Raw genomic sequence first — 12,254 nt, 5'->3', positions numbered from 1 at the left:
ATATATCATGGCTTCAATTTTCTTACAAGTTGTTGCACTACTTGTAGTGCTATACATTATTCAAGTATTACACAATAAATTCATGAAAAAGAATAAAAAAATCCCTCCAGGCCCAAAAGGGCTTCCAATTATAGGAAATCTCCATATGATTGGGAAAAATGTCCACCAAGAGCTACATCAAATAGCCAAAAAATATGGTCCCATAATGAGCATGCGATTTGGTCAAGTTCCTATAATTGTTGCTTCATCTCCTCATGCTGCTGAACAATTCTTGAAAAAACATGATCTTATTTTTGCGAGTCGACCAAAGAATAGAGTTGCTCAATTTGTCGCGTACAATCAGAGAAATTTGACGTTTGCAAAATATGGACCTTATTGGAGAAATATGCGAAAATTGTGTACGTTAGAATTGCTTAGTACTCTGAAGATCAATTTGTTTCAATCCATGAGAAAGCAAGAAGTTGGAAATTTTGTGACTTTTATCTATCGAGCAGCTACTAGTGGTGTTGAAGTTGATATTAGTGCCATGAGGATTGGAGATTCTAGTAGCGAGCAGTCAGATGCTATGGCCGATATCAACTTTTGTGCATCCTGATGCATCACCTTCATCTACAGCTAGACCTAGTGCTACACCAGATTATGAGATGCCTGCTTTAGCTCCTGGCCAAAAGGACAGACTTGGTAGAGTCATGATTGAGCCGGATGGATCATCGTAAGTTTGTTTTGTTATTTATTTGTTAGTTTATTTTATTTTTTTCTTATACTTTACTATATTATTCATGAACTAACATATTTATTATGTGTTTTGCAGGTGGCATCCTGCAAAGGATGCTGCCCGGGATTTAAAAGACTGTGTTAGAAGACTTTATACACATGCTTATTACTCTTGGAGCGAGATTCCAAACACTATACACCAGGCGATGTTTAATGAATTTAAGGTATATATTTTTTAGTTAAGTTTAGTATACTTTACTTTTTTTTACTATCGATCCAATTAACATTATTCAATTTTTTTCAGACTATGTGTACTTGGGAGCCGAGGTACAATTTGGTCATTACGACCACATTTGAGAGGAGGGCATCCGCCAGACTGTCTAGCTGGCTAAAGAAAGTTCGGGATAGTGGTGAACGTTCGGATTGGATGTTGCCTCATGTTTTTAATGAATTTGGTCTGTATTGGAACACAAACAAGTTTAAGGCAATGTCAGAACAAGCCAAAAAGGCTAGAGGCAATCTTAAGGATGGCTCGTTGCACACTAGAGGTGCAAAGACCGTTGGAACAATTGCAAGAGAGATGGTAAGTTCTAATTCAAACTTTTAAATAAATAATTAGTTGATTCATATATATCGTTATAAATTTCATTTTTTATTTATAGGAAAAAGAATTGGGATGCACTCCTATGAGACTGGAGGTTTTACTCATGTCAGGAGGAAAGAAAATGAGTCGGATCCGAATGTGTGGGTGGAGGAAAGGGACGGACGAACGAACTTTTGTAAGTTATTTAATATAAATAATATATATTAATAGTGAATATATTTATGATATGTATATATATTGATGTCAATTTTTATATTTAATATGCAAAATGACTTTCATCAGCACGTCGCTGAGAATCTAGATAGTACGGTTGAAATGACACCTAAATTGTCCACCCAGATTTGGAAAGAAAAAGTGGTAGGGGGGACACACAAGGGTAGAGTCTATGGTCTAGGCTCTCGAAAAGATGTAAGACAACTCCAGTCAAGCTTAGAAGGTATTGGATCATCACGTCAAGCCGAGGCACTTGACGGTGTTGAGATTGCTGCTATGTCGGCTCAAATAACACTAACTTACATCGGCACTGGGAGAGTCGGAGCGAAGAAGAGTAGCTGAACAACAAAGCATGAGTGAGACCGTTCAACAAATCAAAGAACAAGTCATGAACTTCGCTCGTCGACCTACTACTTCGGCTCCCGATGACACCGATGACGACAATACTGATGAGGATGATTATGTAGATTCCACTCCCTAGTTTAGATCTCTGGACATTTATGAACTTTTTGAAATTTTGAAACGAATTTTGAAACACTTTATAAGTCTTTAAATTGTGATTTAGATACTTTTGAATGTTATTTTAAGTTTGTTGTTTTATGTTTTGTGTAGATTGTTTATAATTATTGTGTGTGTTTGATTGGGCTGAATAATGTAGAATTGAATTGAATTATGTCAAAAAAATTGCAGAAAAAGCGACGAACAACGTGGTTTTGTCCATCGCTTTTCTGGGTTTATTTTTTAAAAGAATACAGAAAAGCGACGGATAGCGTGGTTTTGTCCGTCACTTTTCTGGAATTTTCAAAAGTAAAATTTCCAGAAAAGCGACAGACTGCATTGCCTTTTGGAAACTAAAAAAATAAAAATTAAAATAAAGCGACGGAGTCCGTCGCATTTTTTTTAAAAAAAATTATATAAAAAAAAGTCAAAAAACGTCGCAGTCCGTCGTTTTTTGAAAAGTTTCGAGACAAAAAGCGACGGAAGTGACTACATCACTTTTCCGTCGATTTTGACCAAAAAAGCAACGCAGTCCGTCACTTTTGGCCATCCTTTTTTGACAGTTTTTTAGTAGTGTAGATTGTATCAAGTATCAGATATCTTATCAGTGAGATTGTTTCGAGAAGTGTATATCAAATTTGGAAAGAGAACCAAGACCTTAAAACTTGTACGACAATTCATACATACACAAATACACATATATCTCCTCAGAGCTACCTACTTGCCTATCATAGATGACATAGATACACAAACAGATAGATATACATATGTATCTTCTCAAAGCCGCTCATTCATTTGCCATAGATATTTAAATACACATACACATATATATTTTCTCAAAGCTGCGAACTTGGCTGCCATAGATGCGCAAATACATAGATATACATACCCAATTTTGGACCTCCACAATATAAATTAATTATCGAGCTTCTTCAATTTCAAACTATTCAAAATAATTAGGTTTATAAAATTTCAAAAAAAATAAAAATAATATAGTTTGCAAGTAATTTTTAAATAGATTTGTCACCTTTTTATAATTTTCAAATAATGTTTATTGTTTATATATATTTATATGTATAATTAGTATATTTTATGAATATTCAAAAATCATCTCAAAAGATTTTATTTCTTACTTAAATATTTTGATTTAATCCAAAGTTAATATTTAAGTTAGGTTTATATTTTGAGTTAACTAGTTTTATAATTGAATTAATTATTTTATTTTGTTATAATTAAGAAGCTCGTTAATTAATTTATATTAATTCGTCTCATTTAAATTGTGGCAAAGCTCACCGATTAAATTCAATTTGATTATCGTGTTATAGCATTGCTAACCACTTTCTCACTTTATCCATAATTCATTTTTTGAGACCAAATTTTTGGGCCAAATGAGGCAGCCTACTCCAATTCCAATTCAACAATTCCCAGCCCACATCATTTTTCTTTTTCCAAGCTTCAAGACCCAGCAAAACAAAATACAAGCAACAGTAATACGTATTACAATACCGGACCCGACCTGCTTTGTCCTTCTTCTTTGCGAGAACAGCGATCCATCAACAACTATACCCTACCAAAATCCAGTAAAGCCAGTAACTTTTAGGACAACAACAATAGTAAAGGGCGTGTATGAGATTCGTAGCAACGTTCGCAATGTCAACATCGGCAGCAACCTCCAAGACAACATTCCGAACTCGGTATGGTCATTTTGAATTCCTAGTGATGTCGTTTGGTTTGACTAATGCTCCAGCGCCGTTTATGGACTTGATGAATAAAGTGTTTAGGCAATACGTAGACATGTTTTTGATTGTGTTTATCAATGATATTTTGATCTATTCAAGCAGTGAGAATGAACATGTGGACCACTTGAGAATTGTCTTGCAAGTTCTTAAGGACCAAATTTTTTTTGCAAAGTTAACAATTGTGAATTTTGGTTAAGGTCCGTAGCTTTCCTTGGTCATATTGTGTCAAGCAGGGGGGTTGAGGTAGATCCTAAGAAGACTGATGCGGTCAAGAGTTGGCCTAGACCTCTAACTCCTTCCGATATTAGAAGCTTTTTGGGTTTGGCCGGTTACTATAAAAGGCTTGTTGAGGGATTTTCTTCCATTAATTCTTCTTTTACGACTTTGACTCAAAAGAAGGATAAGTTTGTGTGGTCGGAAGCTTGTGAGAAAAGTTTCCAAGAGTTTAAAGATAGACTTACTTCCGCTTCAGTGTTGCCCTTACTAGAAGGTACACATGGTTTTGTGGTGTATTGTGATGCCTCTAGAGTTGGGTTGGGATGTGTGCTAATGCAAAATGGTAAGGTGATTGCCTATGCTTCATGGCAACTTAAAATCCATGAGAAGAATTATCCTACTCACGACCTTGAGTTAGCGGCGGTTGTGTCTGCTTTGAAAATATGGAGGCATTATTTGTATGGGGTCCATGTGGATATTTTCACCGATTATAAAATTCTACAATATGTGTTTATTAAAAAGGACTTGAATCTTCGTCAAAGAAGGTGGTTATAATTATTGAAGGATTATGACATGAGTGTCCTTTATCACCCCGGTAAAGCTAATATGGTAGCGGATGCTCTTAGCCGGTTGTTGATGGGTAGTGTGGCTCATGTAGAAGGTCAAAAGTAAGAGTTGGTTCGTGATGTGCATAGGTTGGCCCGACTAGGTCTTTAAGTAGTGGATTCCACAAAAGGTGGTGTGATGGTCCATAATAGTTTCGAATCATCCTTTGTGATGGATGTGAAGTCTAAGCAAGGTCTTGATGCTATATTAGTTGAATTGAAAGAGTCGGTACTTAAAAAGTCCTTTGAGGCTTTCTCCCAAGGGGGAGATGGGGTGCTTAGGTGTCAAGGTCGGTTATGTGTTCCAAATGTTGATGGTTTGAGGGAACAAATTTTTGGGAAGCTCATAATTCTCGGTATTCAATTCACCTGGGAGCCACCAAGATGTATCGTGATCTACGAGAAGTCTATTGGTGGAATGGGATGAAGAAAATTATTGCGGGATTTGTGGCCAAATGTCCTAATTGTCAGCGAGTTAAGGTTGAGCATCAAAGGTCGGGAGTCTTATCCCAAGATATAGGTATTCCCATTTGGAAGTGGGAGGTTATAAACATGGACTTTATTGTCGGTTTGCCTTGCACCTGGAGACAACATGATTCTATTTGGGTCATTATAGATCGAATGACAAAATCACCCCACTTTATTCTCATCAAGGTTTCTTTTTCGGCGGAAGACTATGCTAAGTTGTATATAAGTGAAATGGTGAAATTGCGTGGAGTTCCTCTATCTATTATTTCTGATTAGGGTACTCAATTTACTTCTCACTTTTGGAAGTCATTCCAAAAAGGTCTTGGTACCAAAGTTAAGCATAGCACGACTTTTCATCCCCAAATCGATGGGCAAGTGGAGCGTACCATCCAAACATTGGAAGATATGTTAAGGGCATGTGTAATAGACTTCAAGGTTAATTGGGATGACCACTTTCCATTGATAGAGTTTGCCTACAATAATAACTATCACTCAAGTATCAGTATGACTCTCTTTGAAGCCTTGTATGGTACGAGATGTAGGTCTCACGTTGGTTGGTTTGAGGTGGGTGAAGTTGCTTTGATAGGTCCCGAGCTAGTTTATGAGGCCATTGAGAAGGTCCGACTTATTAGAGAGACGTTGAGAACAACTCAAAGTCGGCAAAAGTCTTATGCCGATGTGAGAAAGAGGGATCTAGAATTTGAGGTTAATGATTGGGTCTATCTAAAAATCTCACCCATGAAGGGTGTAATGAGATTTGGCAGGAAAGGGAAACTTAGTCCCTGGTATGTAGGCCCTTACCAAATTTTGAAACGAGTTGGTAAAGTTTCCTATGAGTTGGATTTTCCAAATGAGTTAACTCCGGTTCATCCGGTATTCCATGTTTCTTTGCTTAAGAAGTGTATTGGAGATTCGACATCCATCATTCCCTTAGAAGGGTTTGGAGTTGACGAAAGTCTTTCATATGAAGAGGTTCCGGTGGAGATCCCAAGAGATTAAGAAACAAGGAAATGGCTTCCGTGAAAGGTTTTATGGAGAAATAACTTAGTTAAGGGTGCTACTTTGGAGGCCTAGGCCTATATGAAGTCCTGATATCCTCATCTTTTTCCTTCTACTCCTACTCTAGTTTGAGGTAAGTAGTTCCTCTTGAGTTTTCCTTGTTTTGGAAGTCATGTGTGTTGTATGTGTTTTCCATGATTTCCTATGTTATGCATGTTCTTGAGAAATTTATGTTTAGTATGAGAATGAGTTTTTATATGATTAATGTTCCTCATGGTATTGTGCATTGAATACAGATTGTCTATATGCTTTATGATATGAATTGATGAACATACTTTATATGTACATGCTTTTCTTGAGTATGGCATAAATGCTCGTTGAGGTTGTGTTGAGCATGATTTTAGTTTGGAGAAGGTAGTTCCTCCTATGAATATGAGAAATGTTGAGTTTTCATGCATAATGGGTTGTTAGATATAGTTCCTACTTCCATGTGATGCATTGATTATGTTTGAGATAGAGTTGATGTTACATCATTTGAATTGTGCATTATTTTGATGTTGCGTGCATGTTGGGCAACTAGTTTTGAGTCTTTACTTTCGTGAGGTGTCTAGATTGTCATTCGAGGATGAATGTTCCCAAGGGGAGATATTGTAACACCTCAAAAATTAGTAGGCTTTAGAGCTTAACGTGAGGGTTAGAATCATGGATGTAACTCCCTGTACCCGAAAGAGGATAGTGTAACCGTTTTCCAGAACCTCCAGGTTCCACCCACGAGGGCAATCCATGGACCATGGTTGGATCCACAACACGTGGGTGATCCCATAGGTGAATACCCTGGAGACTGCCTGAGGCAGTGAACCACGAGACCAGGACCCACGCCACGTGGATGGGTCCACGGTTCGTGGCAGGAAGTCGTGGGTCGAGGTCCTGAAAATTAAGTCCCAGAACCCAAACCACGGTTAACCAGGACAGACTGTTGGTCTATCCACGGTCTGTCGGTGAGGTCTCGTGGGTAGGGTCTGTGGGACGGTTAAGTGAGGACTTAAAGGTCTTTTTCGATTTTAATTAATATTAAGTGGTGTCGTTTTAGCCTTATTTAGACCACCTATATAAGGATATTAGACCCCTAAATTAAGTCATTCACCTCATTATTCCTAAAACCCAAATCAGTTCCCAAAGCTTCATCCTTACCAAAAAATCTCTCTCTAGAAAACCCAAAGAAGAAGAAGAAGAAAGTTGGAGCTAGGGTTCAAGGAGCAAGGTTCTTCACATCAAATTGATTGGGATTAATTTCTAAGGTATGGTAGTCGTTCATCCATGGATTTCTTTCATCCATGGAGCCCCTTCAAAATCCCAATTTCAAAGATTGAAATCCCCAAAAGTTAGGGTTTGATTCCAAAGTCATGTGTTTCTTTCAAACTCAATTCTAATGATTGAATTATGTTATAATATGTATGAATTGATGATTATTATGGTTTTTATGATGAATCCCCCAAGAACCTATGAAATCCCCATATTTCCCAATTATGATCTTATGATGTGGGTTTGTTGATGAAATCATTATGTTAGGGGATTATGCATGTAGCGATTGGTTTACTTGAATTATGTTTATATCCATGTCTAATGTAGTGAATTCTAGATGTTTTGATTTGATATGAGCTTTGACCCTTGAAAGTGCAAAATATGATATTATGCATGTTTTATGAAGTTTATGTTTATGCTTTAAGAACACGTTGGAAGTGAAGTGTCTATAATGATGATGTAATTGTGTATTGTTGAAAAGGGTATTCTCATATACACACTTATGCGTGAATATGACATGATGTGAAAGGTTTTCTCACAATATGAAGATTCTAAGGTTGAAAGGCTTTCGCACATATTGAATCTATATGTAGACATGGACGTTGAAAGGGTATTCTCATGCATGATCTAATGAGCTATCTTAATAAATTAAGTTATGACTTAATATGTAATCTGTGGTAATTAATGCTTAGCACAGAGTGGATATTGAATATGTGATGGAGGCTTTTACACTAGTTGAGTCCAGCTTCAAAATGGGATCCTTTTACACTAGTTGAGTTCGGGTTCCCAAAGTTTGTCTCATGAGATGGAGACCTTGTGCGCTAGTTGAGTCCCGATTTCTAGAAGCAATCTCCTTATCCAATAAACTATATTTAGCTAGTGGATCCACCTAATCTAAGAGTAAGGTTCTATCTTAGGTAAGTAGAACAACCCTTTTGGGTGTGGGTAACACCGGTGGATCATGTATAGCTCACATGTTCTCATGTTGGTTAAGGCTTATTTCCACAACAACAAGAACAAGAATATGAATTATGAACTATGGTTACTCAAGAAGCTTTTATGTGAGTTTTCATGGTCTTAAAGGTGTGAATATGAATGATGGGCTAAAGAGGTTTGCTTAGCACGGGTGAGATTTATAGGGTCTTGTCCATGCATTGCACAAGTATGTTTTGAGGGTACTTATGAAGTGTTTCTTTTATGTTATGATGATATATCCATTGACTATGTTTATGACATATGCTTTTCCACTATCTTCATGATGATATTTAAACTTGATAATTGCTTGCATTCAAATAAAATGTCCCTTTTAGCATGTTTTCAATATTTTTATGCATGGCTATCATACTTAGTGCATTTTTGTACTAACGCCTACTTTTTCTACATTTTTCCCAAAGGGTCCGGTTCTCGAGGTGATCATTCTAGTGGCTAAAGCTTGGACTTGTGTATCTTCCAAGCTTGTGGTGAGTCCTCATGGTTTGAGGACGGCTTTTTCTCATGATGTAGTTTCCTTTATTGTATTTCCCTTTGCGGACATGTTGTATGGGCTTGGCCCTATTTCATTCAAACATTGTAATATTGTCTATGTTGAGACTTAGTGTCTAGACTTCCACTTTTCTTTATGAAAATTTTAGACTTGAATTGTGTTTTTACTCTTATTGTTCTACTGCTTATGTTATGAGGACTAAGTGACTTGTATGGAGTCCTTCGGGGTTCTATACGCCATGTCAGATCTGGGGGGTACCCCTGGGTCGTGACAAAATCTAGTCTATGTTCTCACCTAGCCGAATTGACATCTGTGTCGCTTTGGTTTTAACCTATGATACTTGTTTATAGCTCTTCGCAACCCAATCTGTAATATGATTACCTCCTTGATATTAAGATTTCCGACCCCTTTTTGTAAATGATCTGCTTATTTCCTCATTTCGCCTCATTTTCGTTCTTGTTATTATTCAAAATGTTCGATTTTCAGATAGTTGGTTCTCATTTTGTGTTCGTTTTCCATACTTTATATGATATTAGTATTGTCAGACTTATTCAATCAATTTTGCTGGTATTTCTTTAGGGTAAATACTTTGTAAAAAAATTATTTCTCTCCTGCTAATACTTATCCTTATTTTGAAGTGTGGTCGCTGCTTGATAATATCTTCATAATGTATATGAACACATATGTTGCTTCAGTTTTAGTGCAGGACTTGAGTATGTTTATTTTGATCTTTTGTATCTTTATCTAGGTACATGTTTACTTGTTTTGGTTTAGTTCTAGTATAGTAACTTGATTCGATTTCCTTTTAGCTAAAAGTCGTATTTAGAGCAATATGTTTTAAATAAATGAATTGTCTTAAAGTATGAAATCTTGTTTCTTAGTTCTTTATAGATTTCAGTTTTAGTTTCTTTTTCCTCCAAATTGTTGCCTTAATTTTGTGCCTTGCTAGTATGATCATCTTATAAAATGGTGTTTGGAATTGACTTCAACCTCAGAATCAATTACTGTGTTGTTTTATTGTGATTCTTGACAAGAGTTCTTAATTATTTTTAGCCTTATAAGTCAGTCCATTCTTTAATGCCTTATGGTTTTGGTCTTTTAGTTTAGTTTATATTAACTTGTGGTTTTTCGTTAACCATTTCCTTTAATGCATAAGTGTATTTTGTTGAATAATGTTTTTCTAATGCCTAATTTACTTGGTTCTTGTCATAATTAATAGCTAATTAAGAATTGTTTTGTTCCTATGGTGATATATAGGCAGTAACACTCATTCCATTTCACTATTTTCTTATATTAAACCATTGAATTGTTACTTATATTTTTATTTATTTATGTTTGCATGTGAAATCCGCTTCGAGTTCGCCATGGACTCTATCTCATCTCCTCGCATCTTCTCGATTGGGCCAAAGGCCCAATTCTACCTTTTATCAAGCCAACCTTGTCAATAGGAAGCTGATACACATGGATTGGAAGTTGAACACCCAAGAATTGGGTTCCATGAGAGGACTATTGACTTGACATAACCGTATATCTTGAGAATTGTGAAATTGTGCGTTGTTAGTAAGTGATGATTCAGAAAGGACACATCTTTCTTATGACATTTTTCATAATATATATATTTATATTTCTAGCTTTATATTATCTCCTAACAATTTTATCAAGATTTGGCAGAAAGCACAATCTACATGCAGCAACAAGAGACACAATGCAATGTGGAACCTTATCTAAGCAGTGAACTGGGGCAATTTGTTGAGTTAGTTTAGCTTTCCAACATAGGTCAAAGAAAAAAAACATGTGTTGAATACGGTAAAACATTCCACTTCTCTATAAAAAAGGATGCAACACACCGTGAAGGCATGTGGGTTTTTCTTTGGGTTTATCGGTTTCAATTTCGCATCCAGAACACTTTTCACTCTCACCGGAGGCAACTTTCCAATCCAAGTGATAATACACCAAGAAACCTTTGAAAAATATGTCTGTGTAAGTTCTTAATTATGGGTGTGAAGTACATCACATTCATGGATAAGAGGTTGCAAGCCTCTTTTTCATACTCGAATTACTTGTCACTCCTCTAGAACCAAAGGTTATCTTGCATAATAGATTTCCTTTTCAACCGATCGAGTCAAACTACAAACAACCTGATTCCTAAGGTTTAAAGGATATGTAGGCGGACTCAATGTTGAAAACTCAATTGTATTCCAACATCCTCTCTCAAATCTTATTCTCGAGCATTCCGGTCTCTTCATAATTCGATATCGGGATAGCTTTTGAATTCTTTCATAATCGTGCGTCAAGTCAAGTGTATCGAACTTCAAGTGGCCTGAATTCTCATATAGCCTGAAATATGTAGGAAACCCGATTCCGGGGTTCAACTATAATTCCTAAAGTTCGTACAAAAATCCCTTTTCTAAATGATGAATATGTAGTGGGTCAAAATTGGATTCGTCAATTTCATATACCTCAAATTTCTTTCATCAATCCAAGTCAAACGAAGGACAACTGTTGACACACAATTTTGGACCTCCACAATATAAATTAATCATCGAGTTTCTTCAATTTCAAACGATTCAAAATAATTAGGTTTATAAATTTTTTAAAAAATAAATAAAAATAAATAAAAATAATAGTAATATAGTTTGCAAGTCATTTTTAAATAGATTTGTCACTTTTTTATAATTTTCAAATAATGTATATTGTTTATTTATATTTAGTATATTTTATAAATATTCAAAAATCATCTCAAAAGAGTTTATTTCTTACTTAAATATTTTGATTTAATCCATAGTTAATATTTAAGTTTAGGTTTATATTTTGAGTTAATTTGTTTTATAATTGAATTAATTATTTTATTTTGTTATAATTAAGAAGCCCGTTAACTAATTTATGTTAATTCGTCTAGTTTAAATTGTGACGAGGCACACCGATTAAATTCAATTTGATTATTGTGTAATTGCAATGCTATCCACTTTCTCACTTTATCCTTGATTAATTTTTTGAGACCAAATTTTGGGCCAAATGAGGCAATCCACTCCAATTCCAATTCAACAATTCCCAGCCCACATCATCTTTCTTTATCCAACCCTCAAGACCCAGCAAAACAAAATACAAGCAGCAGCAACACGTATAACATTACCCGGCCGACTCCGCTTCATTCTTCTTCTTCACGAGAACAACGATCCAACAACATCTATACCCGACCCAAATCTAGAAATCCAGCAAAGCCAACAGCTTTAAGGACAACAACAACAGTAAACGGCGTGTACAAGATTCGTAGCAACGCTCACAACGTCAACATCGGTATCACCCTTCAAACGGCGTCAATAGTACATCCTCACGTCTCTTTTTCCCCTTTTCTGGCAAAATCTAAAAGCAATAACAACCCATCCCTTGCTTTGAAAAAGGGAGTAGGAATT

The 12,254-nt window shown here is 35.9% G+C and overlaps 1 protein-coding gene across 1 annotated transcript; it reads left to right on the top strand.

The window, feature by feature from the left end:
* Positions 1–205: 205 nt before the first annotated feature.
* Positions 206–6,382, top strand: LOC125836830 (cytochrome P450 71A12-like). The gene is made up of 4 exons (XM_049515989.1): positions 206–555; positions 812–938; positions 1,019–1,297; positions 6,353–6,382. Exons 1-4 carry the CDS (start codon positions 206–208, stop codon positions 6,380–6,382), a joined length of 786 nt encoding a protein of 261 aa, XP_049371946.1.
* Positions 6,383–12,254: the final 5,872 nt, after the last annotated feature.

Source organism: Solanum verrucosum, unplaced genomic scaffold (genome assembly GCF_900185275.1).
Source record: "Solanum verrucosum unplaced genomic scaffold, falcon-dt-bn FXZP01000129.1, whole genome shotgun sequence".
Classification (NCBI taxonomy): Eukaryota; Viridiplantae; Streptophyta; class Magnoliopsida; order Solanales; family Solanaceae; genus Solanum; species Solanum verrucosum.
The sequence above is the reverse complement of the archived record's forward strand: the minus strand, read 5'-3'. Positions and strand labels throughout refer to the sequence as shown.